The sequence below is a fragment of the Mustela putorius genome, unplaced genomic scaffold (genome assembly GCF_011764305.1).
Source record: "Mustela putorius furo isolate JIRA1106 unplaced genomic scaffold, ASM1176430v1.1 tig00000785_pilon_pilon_pilon, whole genome shotgun sequence".
Classification (NCBI taxonomy): domain Eukaryota; kingdom Metazoa; phylum Chordata; class Mammalia; order Carnivora; family Mustelidae; genus Mustela; species Mustela putorius.
The window spans coordinates 5,199,574-5,219,863 of NW_025421480.1; the positions used below are offsets into that span (position 1 = coordinate 5,199,574).

The following is a 20,290-nucleotide window of genomic DNA, read 5'->3' on the forward strand; positions in this document are numbered from 1 at the left end:
TGAGTTTTGGAGAGCAGCGATGCTCCGTGGTTTACCTGTGTTTTTCCACAGCCCCTGACCCAGCATGAGTTTGCAGCGTGTCTGTTGAACGCTGAGCTGGTGGGAGTCATCTGCGGAGCTCACTCCTGCTGACTCACCAGGGACTTCAGAAATAGGGCTTAATATTCTTCCCAATTCCACTTCTTTACTTATATTTGCAAGACTATCTTTTGGATGAGTAGATGTTGGGGGGTTTGGGGGGGTGTAGGTAGTTGCTAGATATACAGATCTCCAGAAGTCCCAAAACAGCTTTTTAAAAAGTAGCCTGTAGCAAACCTAAGACAATCCCTTTAGGACATCCTCTGAATTTATTAAGATAAAAATGAGAGCAAACATTCACTGAGGCCCCAGAAGTATGTTCATTGCTCTATATACATTGATTTATAGACCCTGCCAACAGCTCTGTGAGGTGGGAGCTCTTTTCCCTCTGTTTTACAGGTGGTGAAGGAGGTTTCCAGAGCTCCCCCCCAACCCCCCAGCAGCCCACATGGTTAATAAGTGATAGAGTCCGGGCTGGAGCTTGGGCCCCTACTCCAAAGTCCATGCCCTTATCCTCAAACGTCAGTGCCCCCGGCAGGACACACGACACATCTGCTGACAGCAGGAGCCATGGCCTGGGAAGAACTAACCTTGTGGACAGACCAGAAGCTGCACGCTGTGTAATTTCAGAAATGCCACAAACTTGAGAATGAAATGAACACGGCCTCTCTTTGCTCCTAAACATCATTTGGCACATAAATTCTTTCATACGGCTTTCATTCCTTTACACACATGTGTGAGCCGCCAGACCGAACAGCACCCCGCCCCCCCACTCCTAAGCCTCAAGAGCGAAATCACCGCCCTGCATTCCATGGAGGATTGCTTCATGGTTCACTGTATGTGTTGGGGGCGCGGGGGGTGGTGTTAATAATTGTTAAGCAAAGGAAGCAGGAAAAGGCTTGTGGTCAAGAAAATGTGGTAAATTCTGCAAGAAACAAGTTTTGTAAGTTTTCTTACAGTCTTTCTCTGATGGTCTGCATTGTGGATTTTCTAGAGCAGCACTGTCCAAGACCCGGCCAGAGATGGCAGACTCATGTGTAATTTAAACTTTTTTAGTAACCACATGTAAAAAACAAAAAAAGAATCAAGTTAACTTTAACAATATATTTTAACCTAATATATCCAAAGTATTATCATTTCAATGTGTAATCAACAGAACACAGTTATTCATGAGACTTTGGGGGGGTAACTGAGTTGCCCAAACCCACTGTGTGCAATTCATTTCCATTCAGACTAGCCACATGTGGCTGAGGACCAGGACCGCACAGCTCAGGGGTCAAACTGTTAGTGTCTTGCTAATGGCTTTGACCATAAAATGGTTTTTATTAGGAAGCATATTCCAGGACTATTGTTCTGTGGAAACTTTTTTGAGCTGTCTTAGTATACATTTAAATAAAAAATAGATTTTTTTTTTTTTTTTTAGATTTTATTTATTTGACTGAGAGAGAGCACGAGCAGGGGAAGGGGCAGCAGGTAGAGGGAGAAGCTGGCTTCCTGATGAGCAGACAGCCAATGCAGGGCTCGATCCCAGGTTTGTGGGAGCAGGACCTGATCCAAAGGCAGACACTTAACTGACTGAGCCACCCAGGTGACCCCCTCAAAATTAAATTAAATTTAATTTTTTAAAAGCTTGATTTCACAAACACATTTTGAGTTTATAAAAGGTATCCGTCATGGTTCCGATAAACTCTGTTTTCTCCGAAGTTATTTTCCAGAAGATTTCTTAAACATAGATAAATAGATCTGATGTGTAGCTTTAACAACAACTAATAGCCTATAATTATAGATCTCCTAACCATGAGAATTAATAGGGACAAAAATAACATTTTACTGTTATGACAAGAATATGATGAATTCACTACTTTCTACCAATTGTTAGCAGGCAAAATTCAAAAAGCACCAAAATAATTTCATTCTATTTATTGAGAAATTCTAAATCTTCTTACTCAGTGTTTTCCCCTAAGAGTTCTGGTGTTTGATTACAAAAAGAATTAGTGTCAAAAATTTATATTTGTGTGGCGCTTGGGGGGCTCAATCATTAAGCATCTGCCTTGGGCTCAGGTCATGATCCCAGTGTCCTGAAATGGAGCCCCATATCGGGAAGCCTGCTTCTCCCTCTCCAGCTCCCCCTGCTTGTGTTCCCTCTCTAGCTATCTCTCTCTGTCATAAATAACTAAAATCTTTAAAAAAAAAATCTGTATTTGTGACTACGTGACTCAGAAGTTCGGAGACTTACTAAAAAGAGATAAAGACTCAGGCATAGCTTGAGTAAAGGAGTTTAGCTGCGAATTTCTTTCTCTCTTTTTTAATGAGAATTTTTTAAAAAAAGATTTTATTTATTGATTTGACACAGAGAGAGAGAGAGCATAAGAAGGCAGAGAGGAAGGCAGAGCAAGAAGCAGACTCCCTGCTGAGCAGGGAGCTGGATGCAGGACTCGATCCCAGGACCCTGGGATCATGACCTGAGCCAAGAGCAGAGGCTTTAACCCACTGAGCCACCCAGACGCCCCTAGCTGAGTATTTCTAATCACAAGTAAGGTCTTAGGTCAGAGGCAACTTTTAAAATATGTGCCGCCTCTTTCTTTTCCAGGGTAACAGCCATCATAGCAATGTAAAAATTTGCATATTGGAATTGGTTGGATTTTTTTTTTTTTTTAGATAGTTGATTTGTATTCATCACTTTTATTACCAGATGATCCTGGAACATTCACCAAGTAGCTGTCGAAAGACCATTTTAAATAATTCATTTTTACGTTCTTGAGAATAAACATCTCTATTCTACTGTTCTCAGAAAACGATGACTATTTCCATTTGATTAAGTGAAACGAGAACTGGAATTTCATTTCTATTTGGTTTTCTTCTTTGTCTCCTCAGCCGTTGAGAAATACCCCAACGCGAAGGTGCACTTTGGCCACAGGCTGTTGAAGTGTAATCCTGAGGAGGGCGCGATCACGGTGCTCGGGTAATCCCCGGGGTCAGGGGGGTTGCTGACCACGGAGGTGAAGGCTTGGAGTGGAGAACTGGACCTGTACACTTTGTTCTCTGGCTTCTTTGGAAGAGTTAAATGATTACTAAAAGGGATTCAAAGAATCAGATCGAGGGCGCCTGGGTGGCTCAGTTGGTTAAGCAACTGCCTTCGGCTCAGGTCACGATCCCGGAGTCCCCGGATCGAGTCCCGCATCAGGCTCCCAGCTCCATGAGGAGTCTGCTTCTCCCTCTGACCTTCTCGCCTCTCATGCTCTCTCTCACTGTCTCTCTCTCAAATAAATAAATAAAATCTTAAAAAAAAAAAAAAAAAGAATCAGATCGAAAATCAGCCTGGGCTGCCTTCTGAACACCAGCACCAGTGGTTCTTCTTGATTCTTGTGCTGGTTCAGTGTCCTGCCGTGTCCCACAACCATGCTCCTCCCTTCAAAGGCTCTCTGTCCTTGAAACAGATGAGCCCCCGTGGCCCGGCGTTTCCTCTCCTCTTTTGGAAACAACTTGGCTGCCTCCTTGGCTGCCTGTGTTTCCTCTGAAGCTCCTAGCCCTGTGTCCCATTCTTGGGATGTGTCATGGATTCCCAATCTGTTCGGCAACCTCTTAGAGGGTCACTTCGCTAAAACGAGCCTCTCTAGTCCGTTCCTCTGTCTTCACTCGCCTCACTCGCCATCCTTATTTAGAACCTAATCCATGCTCTTTTCCTCTTCGGCACCTTCACAGATACCTCTTGCCGTGATCTCAAATGCATCTTAAAACTTAATCATCTTGGGGCACCTGGATGGCTCAGTGGTTAAGCGTCTGCCTTTGTACAGCAGAGCAGTGGCCCCCCGAGCTGCTGCTTTTTATACCCAAGTAGATGAACATCACCATTTTTACCACTAGACAGTTTCTTTTTTTTTTTAAGATTTTATTTATTATTTATTTGACAGACAGAGATCACAAGTAGACAGAGAGACAGAGAGACAAAGAGAGAGAGAGAGAGAGGTTAAGCAGGCTCCCTGCTGAGCAGAGAGCCCCATGTGGGGCTCGATCCCAGGACTCTGGGATCATGACCTGAGCCAAAGGCAGAGGCTTTAACCCATTGAGCCACCCAGGCGCCCCAGATGGTTTCTTTTAATGGTATGTGTTATTTTTCAGATCTGACGAAGTTCCCATAGATGTCACTTATGACCTCATTGTAGGATGTGATGGAGCCTATTCCACTGTCCGAAGCCACCTCATGAAGAAACCCCGCTTTGATTACAGTCAGCTGTACATTCCTCACGGGTACATGGAGCTCACGATCCCACCCAGGAATGGGGATGTAAGTCCTTCCCTTCTTTGGCTCCTTCCCACAGCCCTCCCACCCCTGGGACCAGGGAAGACACAGAACCTAGTGCACTTGTTCTAGGCGGCACGTGTGGATGAATTCTGAGGTCTGTCAGAGTCCTTGTAAGACGTAAATTGGGTGTGCAAATATCCCCTTCATAATATCACTTCTCTCCCTTGCCTTCAAGATACGTTTTCCTGAGTGGGCAGGAAAGAAGAGGCATCCCCAGTACCCTACTGAAAATGCACAGGGAATTTGATATAATCATATCATTTTTCTACTTTTTCTTGGGAGGAAAAAAATGGGTTTTGGATCTTTCTGTATACCAACAATCCAGACCTCTTATACTCATGATTGTTTCAAATAACAGTCATTAGATAAAGCAAATAGCAAGTCATTACCAAGAGGTTTCCACTGCATTTTCCTCATTTCTGGGTTCCCAAGTTTGGCCCTATTTGGCCTGAGGCAAGTACAGCCTAGGTATGTTTAATATTGTCATAAGCAAATAAATGTAGCAACTTACTAAGGGAAATTAAAATATTAACAAAACCAGTAAGGATCTTGGCTTATAGGTAAAATAAGTAAATAGCATTTGTTAAAATTTGATTTGCATAGACTACATCCGTTTTTAAGGTACAGGTGCGATCTCTCCTATTTGAAATTCAGACGTCTATAAAATTAGTCAATCTGTGATGGTGCTATTAACATACCGGCTACGCGCCAAACTCAACCAGCCAGGCAGATCCGTATTAACATTGAATCACTGTTTATTTCTTCCTCCCGGTCGCAAAAGTATGTAGTAATTCTGAAGTGCTAATTTTACGGTTTTCAAGGGAGGCTTGTTCTCATGGCCCAGGATCTGATAATTCTGGGTAATAGGATACTAGGATTCTGTTGAAAAATTGCCCCAGACTTGATTGGACTCATGCCTCCTAACGTAGATTTAAGATCACCATTTACTTTTTGTAGGGGCTCATATTTCATAGTAAGGATTCGTGGTTTACAAAAAGTCTCTGCTCTTAAAAAAACAAAACAAAACAAAACACTGTTTTGACATAGCAATGGAATTCAGACCTGGGAGTGTTTTAATATGGTCCCAAAACTATCCCAGGAAACTCCCTTACTGGGGAGGGGCGCTTGGAGGATTGGGTGGGAGGCTCATCTCAAAGCATAGCAGGCACCTGTTTCGCTCACATTTCCTGTTTGGAGACACTTGTGGTGAGGGCCCAGTGGGGATTCCTGGAGCCTACTCGTCGATAAAGATATCTATTGAGAGCATGACTTGATAATGAAGAAGCTGAAATTTTAAAGGATTATTTCCCAGAGTCGTGAAATATGCATGAACATCAAAATATTATTCTTGGTGTCACAATTTCAAGTAACACGTACTTGAAATGGTTGGAAACAGATTACGTGTTTTTATGTGTATCATAGCCTGGGGAACCTCCAGGATTAGGTTCGGCTGGGTCTTTGGGTTCGTTGATCTGCCCAAGCAATCAATACTGACTCAGACCACTATCGGGTTGTCGTGGGGTCTCTAAAAAGAAAAGACTTCCTTCTATTATTTATGTTGTAGGAAGCAAGTGGTAAGAAGCTTATTGGTAAAATTTTATTTTGCCCATGAAATTTAAACTTAGGTTCTTTCTGTTCATTCAAATAAGTCCACAAGTAAGGTGAAAATTAATGTATAAAATATCTCACACACACACACACATATATGTGGACATAGAAATATATAGTTTACGTGTGTGTGTAATGTGTATGTATATACATGTATGTGTGTGGGGGGGTGTCTGTGTGTGTGTGTGTGATTGAATTTTGTCTAGTATCGAGAACCCACATAAGTTATATGAATTTCTAAAGACAGGACAGAAAGCATATTTAAGATAGCTTCTACCTTAAATAGCAGTAGGTATACATATCACCAAGTGTGTGATACTCTTTGAATCGCTACAGAAACAGTCAAGCAAAGTCAGTTTTCTAGAACTGCTGCCTTAGAGCTCTAATCCAACACAAATACAATTTCTTCCCTTTACAGTACGCCATGGAACCTAATTACCTGCATATTTGGCCTCGAAATACCTTCATGATGATTGCGCTTCCTAACATGGTAATATAGAGTTTATCAATGTAATTTTGCCACTGTCACTATGTGTCTGGTGTGTGCCCAATTACTTTCACACTCAGCATGTGTATACCTGGCATCGTCGTTCAGTCTGTTTAGTGATTAGATCATTGAAACTTTGGGATTCCTGAGGAAAAACCAGAAGGAATTCAGTTACTTACAGTGGAGACGAGATGGAACACATGTAAGTGACAAGTGGCACTATCTGTGTGGTGGTGCCTGCCCTGTAAGGGCCTTCGGATGAAGCCAGAGAGATTCGGGCTCTACACGAGACAGTCCTTCCAGCCTGTGAGGTGTCTGGGACGTTGGGATATACATTGTCAAAAAGGGGCACGGCTGTTCTTTCATTAGACCTAAGAGAATTTTTTTGCTCTCTAGACCTAAATATGTATTCCTCTGGTTGGTCCTCTAAGTCCCTTAGCAGCAGTGCTGGGGTCCAATGACTCTTACTGTTATCTGACAAGGAACAAGAGACAGGAAAATGGAGGTAAAATTCAATCCAACCAGCTGATTATTAATCCAAGGATCATAGTGTCTGCAATTAGTAATCTAAGGAGGTTGGTGTTTGCTTGGTGAAATGGCTGAGGTTTACTGTGTAGAAATTCTGGTGAGTGGGAAGCTGGGGAGCACCTGGGGCATGGTGCGGCTTTTCTCCGGGAGTGAGGAGAGAAAGCCAGGCTCTGTTTCCCACCAGCCTGGACGTTTCCGCTGGGCGCCCCTCCGCCACAGCAAGAACCCGAGACTACACTCTCTCACCCTCTTCCTCCTCTTCTCGCAGAATAAATCTTTCACGTGTACTTTGTTCATGCCCTTTGAAGAGTTTGAAAAACTTGTAACCAACAGTGATGTGATGGACTTCTTCCAGAAGTACTTTGCGGATTCCATCCCTCTAATCGGAGAGTAAGTTTGGAGATGTTGCGAGTATGCCTTTCTCTCCACTGGTCTGAGTTAATCAAAATTCAAATAAAGGCCAAGCATCTTACTTCTGTTTTCATCACATGTGGCTGGTCCTGGACAGGAAGCCTCCCTTAGAGCAAAGGTCCAAAGCAGATGTTGTGCTGTGAGCAAGGATTCAGAAAGCCCCATGCTAGGGCCAGTTTCCCTGGGAAACACAAGTCACCCATTAGACACCCATGTCTCCAGGCCTTTTCTGCCTCTTGCAGGGGCTCTCAGGCCCTCAGAGTTGGTGTGCTGCAAAGCGGGGCTGTGCTTCCCTCTGCTGGTGGACACGCAGGTCCAAGGCCCAGCAGGTGCAAGCGTGGGTCCTCACTTACCAGCTGGGTTCACTTTCCTAGCTCGCAGGGCCCTCGCGGAAACATGGCTGTGCATAGCAATACCCGCCCCAAAGGGTTGAGAGGACTGGACGAGTTCCTGCCTACAGATCACTCCGCGCAGAGTCCTCCAGCTTGTAGCTAGCCTGTGAGCTGTCTGGTTTATGACCTATGACTCCTCTGCCCCCTGTCAACGCCTCCCTCCCCAGGGGCTTGTCATTGGGTCTCACTAAGTCCCTCTGCCCCCATGGTCCCTCCCTAGAATCCAGCTCCCTCTCCGCCTCCAGCAGTGTTTTCCTGGAGGCAGCCCAATGTTGCCCAATGTGAGGTTAATGCCGCTCTGAGTCTCAGATTTCTCATCTTTACAATGGGCATCAGGAGATCTTACGGGGGGGGGGGGTGGACTGTGACATGCACTAACTCTATAAAAGGGGTGGCCCACTGCCAGCCCACAGCAGGTCTCTTTGAAATGGTCAATTTCCATCCTTACCAGCAGACCAGTGTGCCCTGGTCTCTCTTTCTCTGATCTTGGGAAATCTCTGCCTGCCACAATTTACCCCTTGTGTTTTGTGATTATTTCTTGCCTCTCCAACCAGACTTAAAATTCATGAGGTTATATACTGTTTCCCTGCTTACAGCTGCCACAAAACCTCTGTAGATGCTGGCACTCACGGGTTTCCAAATCTATAGCAAGTTGTGTTCATTTTAATTTTGGTTTGTGTGGCTTGAACCCGACGCACGTCGTTCTCAGTTTTTCCATTAAAACCTAAAACACACCAGAACAGCTGAAAATTGCAGGAAAATTTCATGACACCTAACACAGGCGTATTTCGAGTTCTTGAAATGCGGACTTGTTCTGGTTGGATGTGATTAACACCGATGAGAACGAAACAGGTGATTAGGACAATGGAATTTCAGGAACTAGAGGAAACTTCAGTTTCCCCCTTTCCTGTTTACTTCCTGCCATTTTTGTCTTGTTTGTCAACAAAACCCTATGGTAATGGAGTCAGTACCTCCGAAAGAATGGTGCGGGCTCTAACACCCAGCCTCGGGTGCTTACGTTCTGGTGGTCTCCTCCCGAAGGCAAGCCCTGCTACGAGACTTCTTCCTGCTGCCGGCGCAGCCCATGATTTCCGTGAAGTGCTCTTCTTTTCACCTGAAGTCACACTGTGTGCTGATGGGGGACGCAGCTCACGCCATTGTGCCCTTTTTTGGGCAAGGAATGAATGCGGTAAGTCCTTTCTCCCCAAGTCAGTGGGTCTCAACTAAAAACGCGTAAAAAACAAGGGTGCCTAGAACTGTGGCCACATAATGTCTGAGCAGAGTCAATCCCACAATCCTCTCAGCTGTTCAGGTCACTAACTAGAGTCAAGGCTTGGGGTACTTGATCCCGGGATTTCCCCTAGGAGAAAACAACGGCGTGTAAAGCGGTTTTCGGCGCAGTTGGAAAATACATTGATAGCTTGAAATTTGGGAACTTGACTGTCAGCGATTCAAGGCTTAATTTAAAAAAAATTTTTTTTAGAGGGACGCCTGGGTGGCTCAGTGGGTTAGGCCACTGCCTTCAGCTCAGGTCATGGTCTCAGGGTTCTGGGATCGAGTCCCGCATCAGGCTCTCTGCTCAGCGGGGAGCCTGCCTCCTCCTCTCTCTCTCTCTCTGTCTCTCTGCCTACTTGTGATCTCTCTCTGTCAAAGAAATAAATAAAATCTTTAAAAAAAATTTTTTTAAATTTTTTTAGAGATTATACATAAATATATAAATGTTAGGCTCAAAAAGAAAAAGAGCCCAAACTGTTGTTTTCTCTCTCTTTTTTTTTTTTTTTAAAGATTTTATTTATTTATTTGACAGAGAGAGTTCACAGTAGACAGAGAGGCAGGCAGAGAGAGAGAGAGGGAAACAGGCTCCCTGCTGAGCAGAGAGCCCGATGCGGGACTCGATTCCAGGCTCCTGAGACCATGACCGGAGCCGAAGGCAGCGGCCCAACCCACTGAGCCACCCAGGCGCCCTCTCTCTCTTTTTTTTTTTTAAGTATTATTTATTTGACAGAGATAGACACAGCAAGAGAGGGAACACAAGCAGTGGGAGTGGGAGAGGGAGAAGCAGGCTTCCTGCAGGGCTGGATCCCATATACCCAGACGCTTAATGACGGAGCCACCCAGGGGCCCCTCTACTTTTTCTTTCTGAAGGAAAAGAAAACACAATTGACAGAGTTGAATAAGACTATGAAATGGATTTGATGTTGAATACTACTGCTTTCATGGAATTTTTGTTGTTCTGGCTAGAAAAAATATTTCTGAGAAGAAGGAGTGCTCAGATATGCAAAATTAATTTCAAGGAATCCAAGATTAGTTATCTAGACCAACAATTATTTTGTGTGTTTCTGATAACTGATAGCTTCATAATCACAGCCCTCCATTGTTTTGGTGATGGGGATCTATCCCGAGTGTCAGTAGGCTGTAAATCTAAACACTTATATTTTCCACAAAGCAGTGGTAAACACTTTGCTTTATGAAAACCCAAGGACACACCAACTTTAGGATAGTGGATAAGGGCCCCAGCCTTGGCAGTATAAGGCCCAGTTCAAATCCTGGCTCCAGGATTTATTAGAATATGTTCTTGCTCAAGTGACTTAAACTTACCTTTACTTCCTTGTCTCTAAAATGGGTTTTCAATGGTGCCTCTAGCATATAGGTTCTTGGGGAAACAAATGAATTAATTAAGTAAAGAATTGAAAAGTGTTAATATCAGCCTGTATGGTATTTTGCATTTCTAATGTCCTCTAACTGATAGTCTGTATAGATGCCAACCAAGTATGTTTATTTGTTTCAGAGGTAATCCTATAATTGATGTGAAAAATGTTTTTTTAACTTTACATTTTTAAAATATTGTCTCTAAAGCCATAGTTTGAATTTCTAGAAAGCAGGAAACACCTTTTGATTTTCTTCTGCCCTACTGCATTGTGTGGAGAACATTATTAGGGTTAATTTTGTGGACTTGGTAACATTGAAAATTTGCTTTAATCTTTGGCTTAAAGGAACTGAATTAATACGAGCGTTCTATCCTGCCATTAATTGCTCTAAATGTGAAGCTTAAAGACCAGAACAGTTTAAATGACTCAAATACTCATGGTAGAGCAGTATCATTTCTGTTGTTTCTTAAAGAAGCCATGGAATCCATTAAAGTTGCAAGAATAATTTAAAATTTTGATCAAACTCCAAATCATTATGATCAACAGGCATTAGGCAAAGAAAAGCCATCAAGAATGCCATTGATGGTCTTTATAATCATAATTTAATGCCAAATGTGACTAAGCAGCTGTTGTGTGTGGGTTGAAGGCAAACATCCTATGACTTACACTCACCAGCGGAAAGTCTGTTCAAAATTACTCAGAAGCTTTCATGATATCCAGTTTATTTTTCCCCATTCTTTCTTATTTCAGGGCTTTGAAGACTGCTTGGTATTTGATGAGTTAATGGACAAATTCAATAATGACTTTAGTAAGTAAAGTCCGTCAGACGGACCTGGACTAACATGATTAATTGTGGACCCGATTCTGACCCCTGATGAGTGCAAACCCATGATGTGTATTCCCTGTCCTGGATTGTAAATTGTTCTATTAGCAACCTACGCCACTGGTACCCGTGTCAGACAAAGAGCACCCAGAGAGGGAATGTAGTTTCTTTTAAGGTTTGTACCTGGAGGTGTGTGCAGTGATCCCCACAAAGAAAGAAATTCCCAGAACCAACATTTGCCCAAAATGTGCTCCTTGCTCTCCCTTTCCACCTGGGGAAACTGCTCCTGCGTCCCCGACAGCAAGTCCCGGAACCTCCTGTTAGAGCTCCGCTGTTTCCTTGCTTGCTGCGTTATCAGTGTTGCAGCTGCTAGTTCCATCGGCCTGTGGGTGAGACCGATTCCACCTACCTCCCAATATACTGATTTGACAGATAGTGGAGTATAAGATTTTTAAAAAAAGATATTTATTTATTTATTTATTTGACAGACAGAGATCACAAGTAGGCAGAGAGGCAGGCAGAGGGTGGGGGACGCAGGCTCCCTGCTGAGCAGAGAGCCCGACCCTGAGCTCCATCCCAGGACCCTGAGATCATGACCTGAGCCGAAGGCTGAGGCTTTAAGCCACTGAGCCACCCAGGCGCCCCTGGAGTTTAAGATTTTTATATGTCATGCTGAAATTAAGTGAAATGAAATGGATAACACTTCAGCTGTAAAAGAAGTGGCTGATAATAGCCCGAGACCGGGGGTAGCTTACTGCTTCTCTGCATCCATGGTCTCAAAGGCCACCTCTGAATTTAGACCCTGTTCAGGTGAGGGATGGATCTAGAGAACTGGCTGTAGTAAGTCTACACCCAGATTCCCGTCCTGACTCACCCGCTTACTAGCTGTAAGACCTTGAGCGAGTCGTTTCAGCTTTTTGAAGTCTTGGATTTTCTTTTTTTCTTTTCCACCTATAAAGTGGGGACAATAATACTAAATTCAGAGAGATGTGAAAATTAAGTAAAATCATTTGTGTAAAGCTTTTCTATTGATTAGTTTCAGAGGTAGAATTTAGTGATTCATCAGTTGCATATAATACCCAGTGCTCATTATGTCACGTCCCCTCCTTAATGTCCAACACCCAGTTACCTCACCCCCCCACCTCCCCTCCAGCAACAATCACTTTGTTTCCTATAGTTTAGAGTCTCTTAGGGTTTGTCTCCCTTTCCGATTTCATCTTATTTTATTTTTACCTCTCTTTCTCTATGATCCTCTATTTTGTTTCGTAATTTTCTCACGTAAGTGAAATCATATGATGATTGTCTTTCTCTAATTGACTTATTTCTCTTAGCATAATACTTTCTAGTGTCCATTGATAGACAAATGGATAAAGAAGATGTGGCACACACACACACACACATATATCTACAGTGGAATACTATGCAGCCATCAAAAATGAAATCTTACCATTTGCAATGACATGGATGGAACTAGAAGACATTATGCTAAGTGAAATAAGTCAATCAGAGAAAGACAATTATCATATGATCTCTCTGATATGATGAATTTGAGAGGCAGGGAAGGGGGTTGTGGGGGGAAAGGGAGGGAAAATGAAACAAGATGGGACTGCAGAGGGAGACAAACCATAAGAGACTCTTAACCTCAGGAAACAAACTGAGGATTGCTGGAGGGGAGGAGGAGGGATAGTGTGGTTGGGTGATGGACACTGGGGAGGTATGTGCTATGGAGAGTGCCGTGAATTGTGTAAGACTGAAGATTCACAGACCTGTACCCCGGAAGCAAATAATACATTATATGTTAATTAAAATAAGTAAATTTAATTTAATATTTTTTTTAAAAGTCTGGCATGAAGTGAGTTCATAGTAATTGTGTGTGATGGTGTTTTAGGAAGTCCTTGGACACTGGTATCTGGATCAGAAGAGACTAGAGGGTCCAGAGTAAAGTTCTTTTGGTTTTCTAACTTCCTTTTCCAGTCATCTTGCACAGATGCTCCAGATGTGGAGACATTTTGTTTCCTCCCACCTCAGCCCTGGTGGGATGGATCTGCATGTGATAGGGATGATGGGGGGGGTAGAGGGTTTATATGTCAGAACATCCTGTCAGCGCTGGTCTTGGTTACTACAGAACAAAGAAGAAACAATACTGATTTTGACAATGAGACTCAACTCGCATTAATGAACACTTCATATGTGTTGGGCATCTTGCTCTATTTTTTAGTCCATTTTCTCATTTCGTCTCCATGGAAAACATGGGGCATAGGTTTCTATTCTTGTCCCTATTTTACAACTTGTCCCGCCATTTAATTTGATTGGTGTAGAGGCCAGCACATTTTCATAGACTGTATTGGAAATGATATATTATTCAACTTGGCTCCTAGGTGTGTGTCTTCCTGAATATTCAAGATTGAGAATTCCAGATGACCACGCCATCTCAGACCTGTCCATGTACAATTACATAGAGGTGAGTGAGGGGGTTAGGCTCCCTTCCGTGAGGTCATTCCTAATAGTCTAACAGATAGTTCTTTTCTTTTTAAATAACATTGTTTAAACTTTAATTCCAGTGTAATTAACATACAGTGTTACATTAGTTTCAGTATAGAAAGCAGTGGTTCAATAGTTGTATGCATTGCTCAGTGCTCATCATGGTAAATACACTCTTTAATCCCCACCACCCCTCTCATCCCCTCACTGACCTCCCCTCTGGTGACCACCTGTTTGTTCTCTATAGTCAAGAGTTTGTCACCTTTTTTTTCTTCTTTGGTTCATTGCTTAAATTCCACATATGAGTGAAATCATACGACATTTTTCTTTCTCTGACTGACTTACGTTACTTATCATAATACACTCTAGGTCCATCCATGCTGTTGCAAATGACAAGATTTCATTCTTTTGTTATGGCTGAGTAGTATTCCATTATAAATATACATATAAATCACCTCTTTTTTTATCCTTGACTCTATCAAGGGACACTTGGGCTATTTCCATAGGTTGGTTATTTTAAATAATTCTTCAATAAACACAGGAGTGCCTATGTTTTACAAAATTAGTGTTTTCTTATTCTTGTGTAAATACCCAGTAGTGGAATTACTGATTCATACAGTAACTCGATTTTTAATTTTTTGACAAACCTCCATACAGTCTTCCACAGTGGCTGCACCAGTTTGCAATCACCAACAGTGCCTGATGGTTCTCTTCTGTCCATGTCCTCATCAGCACTTGTTTCTGGTGTTTTTAATTTTTGCCATCTGACCGGTGGGAGGTGGTATCTCATTATGGTTTTGATTTGTACTTCTCTGATGATGAGTGATGTTGAGCATCTTTTTGTATGTCTGTTGGCCATCTGGATGTCTTCTTTGGAGAAATGTCTGTTCATGTCTTCTGCGCATTTTAATTGGATTATTTGGGGTTTTTGGTGTTGAGATGTATATGTTGTTTATATTTTGGATACTAACCGTTTATCAAATATGTCAATTGCAAATATCTTCTATTTTGTAGGTTTTGTTGTGTTTTAGTTCTCTTGTTTCCTTTGCTCTGCAGGAGTTTTTATTTTGATGTAGCCCTAATAGTTTATTTTTCCTTTTTTCCCCTTGCCTCAGGAGACACATCTAGAAAAATGTTGCTAAGGCTGGTATTAGAGAAATTACTCCCTGTGCCCTCTTCTAGGATTTTTATGGTTTCAGGTCTCACATTTAGGTCTTTAATCAGTTTTGAGTTAATTTTTGTAGATGGTGTAGTGAAGTAGTCCAGTTTCATTCTTTTGCATGTGGCTGTCCAGCGTTCCCCATACCATTTGTTGAAGAGACTGTCTTTTTCCCATTGCATATTTTTGACTCCTTTGTCAAAGGTTAATTGGCTTATTTCTGAGCTCTCTCTTCTCTTCTGTAGATCTTATATGTCTATTTTCTTGTCAGTATCATACTGTTTTGGTTACTATAGCTTCAAAGTTTATCTTGAGATCTGAGATGGTGATACCTCCAGTTTTAATCTTCTTTATCAAGATTGTTTTGTCTATTTGGGGTCTTTTCTGGTATCATACAAATTTTAAGATTATTTGTTCCAGTTCTGCAGAAAAGCCTGTTGGTATTTTGATAGGAATTGCACTAAATGTGTAGATTGCTTGTGGTAGTATATACATTTTAACAATGTTTTTTATTCCAATTCATGAGCATGGAATGTCTTTCCATTTGTTTGTTACCTTCAATTTCTTTCATTAATACTTTACAGTTTTCAGAGTATAGGTCTTTCATCTCCTTGGTTAGGTTTATTCCTGGCTATTTTATTATTTTTGGTGCAATTGTAAATGGGATTGTTTTACTCACTTGCTCTTTTGCTACTTCATTATTGGTGTATAGAAATGCAATGGATGTCTGTATATTAATTTTGTGTCCTGCAACGTTACTGAAGTCATTTATCAGTTCCAGTAGTTTTTTGGTGGAGTCTTTAGGGTTTTCTGTATTTAGTATAATGCCATTTGCAAATAGTGAAAGTTTTACTTCTTCTTTTCCAATATGGATGCCTTTTATTTTTTTTTCTTCTCTGATTGCTGTAGCTGGATTTCCAGGGCTATATCCAATAAAAGTGGTGAGAGTGGACATCTTTGACTTGTTCTTTATCTTACGGAGAAAGCTCTCAGATTTTCACCAGACTATGATGTTGGCTATGGGTTTTTCATATGGGGTCCTTATTATGTTGAGGTATAGACCCTCTAAACCTACTTTGTTGAGGGTTTTTATGATGAATGAATGTTGTTCTTTGTCAAATGCCTTTATTTATTATTTGACAGAGAGAGAGAGATCACAAGTAGGCAGAGAGGCAGGCAGAAAGAGAGGGGAAAGCAGACTCCCTGCTGAGCAAAGAGCCCGATGCGGGGCTCAATCCCAGGACCCTGAGATCATGATCCGAACCAAAGGCAGAGGCTTAACCCACTGAGCCACCCAGGCGCTCCTCAAATGCCTTTTCTGCATCTATTGAAATTAGCATATGATTTTTGTCTTTTCTCTTAGTGATGTGATGTGTCACTTTGATTGATTTGTGAATATTGAACCACCCTTGCATTCCAGGGATAAATCCCACATGCTCTGAGATCAGTAAATAAATCTTTTCGCATATCCTAGGCATTTTTTCAAACTGTTGCTTCTATACTATATTGTGTATGAGTGATTCTCTTTGTTGTGCTGTCTCTTTAAGGGTGGGGACTCAGTTTCCTCTCACCCTCCAGCTCTCCCCCAGCAGAGCCATCTGATTTTTGAAGATCCAGGTGTTAAGCTCCGCTGATGGCAAGAACTATCCAAGTTAGGCCCCTCTGGTTTTCAAAGCCAAATGTTATGTGGATTTGTCTTCCCAGTGCGGGTGTCCTACACCTAGGGTGCCTGGTGTGGGGCCTCCTGCCCTCCCCTCTCCATGCCAGCAGTGTCCTGACCTCCTCTGGATAGTCCTGTGGGTCAGTGTGGCTCCTGACTGTGTCTCTGTCCTTCCTACCCTCTTTAATTGTGGCCTCTTCCCAATATTTAGCTGTGGAGAGTCTGTTCTGGCAGCTTCGGGTCATTTTTCTGGGGTTTTTACACTGTGTGGTGGTTGTTATATAGGTGTATCCATGGGATGAGGTGAACCTAGGGTCCTCCTCCACTGCAACCTTCCCCCAGAAGTCACAAATGTTTTCTTTGCTCCAGCCCCATCACATACATGCTGAATAAGAATAGGTACAAACACACACACACACACACACACACGCAGAGCATTCCTTGCATATGGGTGGATTGTGACTGTAGACATGACAATGACCCACACACATCATGTCCCTCTACATTTTAGGGACATTTAGGAGGTAACAAAGATGATTCAATGTCTGATTTCAATCACCAATAATTCACAAACACAAACCTTAGACATTTGGTAGAGCTAGTAATATTTTATTTTAAGGAAAATATAATTTTGATATATTAACATATTTTGAAGATTTGAGAAACATCAAATGATCTTAACTCTGTTAATATTATACTCTGCAAATTTGGAGCAGGTTTATAATATCCTTTGGTGCCTTATGCACTGGAAAAAAATATGTATATACCAAAGAAATTCATGGTTAAAGGATTAATACTCAAAAGAAAAACACAATTACACTTGAGCCAGTCACATAAAAAACTCACAATAAATAGTTATGGTCACAGTTTTTAAATGAGATCAAATGAGAAAATTTACAAGTTTAAGGAAAAGAGTGCAGTTGTTTTCCATCTTTCCCAAAGACAGAAAATAGAAGTAATGTGGATTTCCATTTGAGCAGAATTGTTTCATATGTACTGAAAATCTTCACTGATGTAACTTGCCGGTGTCTTTAAAAACAAGACAGCTAAAAACACGATATTTTTTCTCAATATGGAGTAAGTCAGGACAGACATAGCTTCAACGATCCCTCCCTGCCATGAAGAAGATTTCAAACCAGCTAGTAAACAATGGCAATTAGTTACATCTTTGGTCCCACAGACGGTCCCCAGATCTGGCTGAACAAACCTTTCACTGAAATAGAGTTCCCATAATGCCCCCTGAGCAAAGTGGTGTTCTATCACAGGTTTTGTGCAGTTGCTCAACCTTTCAAGGTAACGTCTTATACTTTCACTAAAAAGGCTTGGTAATGACTGTGAAGGGAATACAAAGTTGACTACTCTGTGTCCTGCTTTGCCGTGAGTGGGACTGTGTTGTCATAAAGAAATAAACGCCATTCGCTGGAGGTATTCTGTAAGAGTCTTCCGTTATTGCAGATGCGAGCTCACGTCAACTCCAGGTGGTTCATCTTCTACAGGAAGGTGGAGAGACTTCTTCAGGTTCTTATGCCATCTACCTTCATTCCTCTCTATACCATGGTAAGGTCTGGCTTTAAGACATCTCATTTCATTCTTCTGTTTAGCCATTAAAGGATCACAAGAATACTTTTTAAACTTCCTTATAGGTCACCTTTTCCAGAATAAGATACCATGAGGCAAAGCTGCGTTGGCATTGGCAGAAAAAGGTGAGAACAAGTTGAAGTTCATAGTGTGATGCTTATGATTCTTCAGGCAAATTCAGAAATGATGTGACAGACATGGTTGCTTCCAAATAAAAACTGTCCTGGGTACACAGGAGGTAAAGCGCCTGATGAACAAAATTACAAAAAGGGAGAAAGAGAGAGCGGGCAAGAGGGAGAGAGAGAGGGAGTGCCCCGCAAGGGAGGAAATGCAAAAGAGAACCGAGGCTAGTATTTCTTTTTTTTTTTTTTTTTTAAGATTTTGTTTATTTGGAGAGAGAGTGTGTCTGAGCACAAGTGGGTTAAGGAGTGGAGGGAAAGGGACCAGCAGACTCCGTGCTGAGTTTGGAGCCTGACGCAGGACTTGATCCCACAACCCCAAGACCATGACCTGAGCCAAAATCGAGAGTCAGACACTAAACCAACTGAACTACCAAGGATACCCTTGATGCAGTATTTCTAAACTTTTAAATGTATTTTAGCAATGTAATTTTTTAAATGGTATTTAGCCATTGACTTTTGCTTCATGCAATATTCTTATGGGTTTAACCTGTGAAATTGGACAGAGTTGAAACTCTTGTAACACATAATCTAATTCTAATTTAATGCCCGAACACGTTCATTTTGGGCAGCTCACCCAGAGATGCCAGTACACAGACATTCAGATTCCTAGATTTCCTCTGGAATCTAACAACTTTATTCATTCAGCAAATCACTGCACTTAATGTCTAGAGACGGAGCTGGGCAGGAGATGAATAAGCAGCAGCCCCTCTCCTCCTGCAGCTCAGAGGCGGGAGGGGCAGGCTGACCACGGCTGGTGGAGCACGGGAGTGCTGGGGGGGGGGGTGCTGGGGGGCCCTGGAGGCAGCCCTGGCGTGTGAGAACCGCCTGAGGGGCAGCTGGAAGGGCAAGCAGGACATCAAGCATTTTGAATATTATGTCAAGGGAAGCAAGGAAGCCAAGGGAGGCTAACAGACTCATAAGATCGCATTTATAGCTCTTTTTCTAAAGTGTGTGTGTGCGTGTGTGTATGGCTATACAAAGGCAGACTGCTAAGAATTCATTACACAGAACACATGGATCCAGCTATCTCTGGGAAGGGAGAGAGACAGACAGAGAAGGGAAGCTCCAAATTCCTGACCTTACCAGCCATCCTAGGCCTTGACCTCGTGGTCATGCCATTAAATTGCCATTTTAGGTTAAAGAACAAAGAAGACGTTGTATACTCCTTGGTTGTTCAAGAATGAAGTCTTTTGAGATCTTTATCTCTGGACAAATAAAACGAGACTTCTTGCTGTTTTTACAGGTGATAAACAAAGGACTCTTTTTCTTTGGAACATTGATAGCCATGGGTAGTACCTACCTATTTCTGTGCTCCATGTCCCTGAGACCCCTGCACTACTTCAGAAGACCATGGGAGTGGCTCACTTCCTTCCAGAAAACAGGACGTGTTTCCTTGCAAACTCCATGGAGTCACTAGAAAAAAACTCCCAATGTCATTAGCCGGTGACGTAAATATGCTGACGCGGCAACTGGACTTCCTCATAACTGAAACTAAGGATCAAAGCCATGTTTCCATCATCATATTTAATTCACTGGGGACAGATATATGCCTGCTTACAATTAAAATCAGTATAAAATTTCTCTGTGTGTTCGTTGTGGTTATTGGGAGTGGGACCACCCCTAAACTATCAGTTTAAGTTGCAAAATACAGCTTTCCCATAATGCTACACATAGGTGTGGTCATTCTAAATATGAAAGTGCAGTGACTAAGATCTCTTTCACTTCTCAAAAAGTAAAGCACCAGGGACCTCAAGGAAGATGCTGATCACCTCTTTCCTTTCAAGGACATCGTTAAAGTCACGATAGGACGGACTCGTAACACCCAAGACTAAAAACCACGATTTGCCTAACATGTAAATTACACTTTGGGTCACCGGAATGGAACTAGTCCAACGTAGAGCTCAGCTTCACTTACCAAAACTGGAAGTAAAAATGAGGAATTTGGGGCACTC

The 20,290-nt window shown here is 42.2% G+C and overlaps 1 protein-coding gene across 1 annotated transcript in view; it reads left to right on the top strand.

Annotated features, from left to right (window-relative positions):
• The window catches only part of KMO (kynurenine 3-monooxygenase), a 46,464-nt gene extending 26,546 nt beyond the window's left edge, over nt 1–19,918 (top strand). The window contains 11 exon segments of the mRNA XM_004756753.3: nt 2,953–3,040; nt 4,198–4,363; nt 6,408–6,479; nt 7,273–7,394; nt 8,849–8,996; nt 11,206–11,263; nt 13,657–13,739; nt 18,034–18,135; nt 18,222–18,281; nt 19,582–19,713; nt 19,716–19,918. Coding sequence (XP_004756810.3) covers nt 2,953–3,040; nt 4,198–4,363; nt 6,408–6,479; nt 7,273–7,394; nt 8,849–8,996; nt 11,206–11,263; nt 13,657–13,739; nt 18,034–18,135; nt 18,222–18,281; nt 19,582–19,713; nt 19,716–19,778 — 1,094 coding nt within the window. The 3' untranslated portion in view covers nt 19,779–19,918.
• Nucleotides 19,919–20,290: the final 372 nt, after the last annotated feature.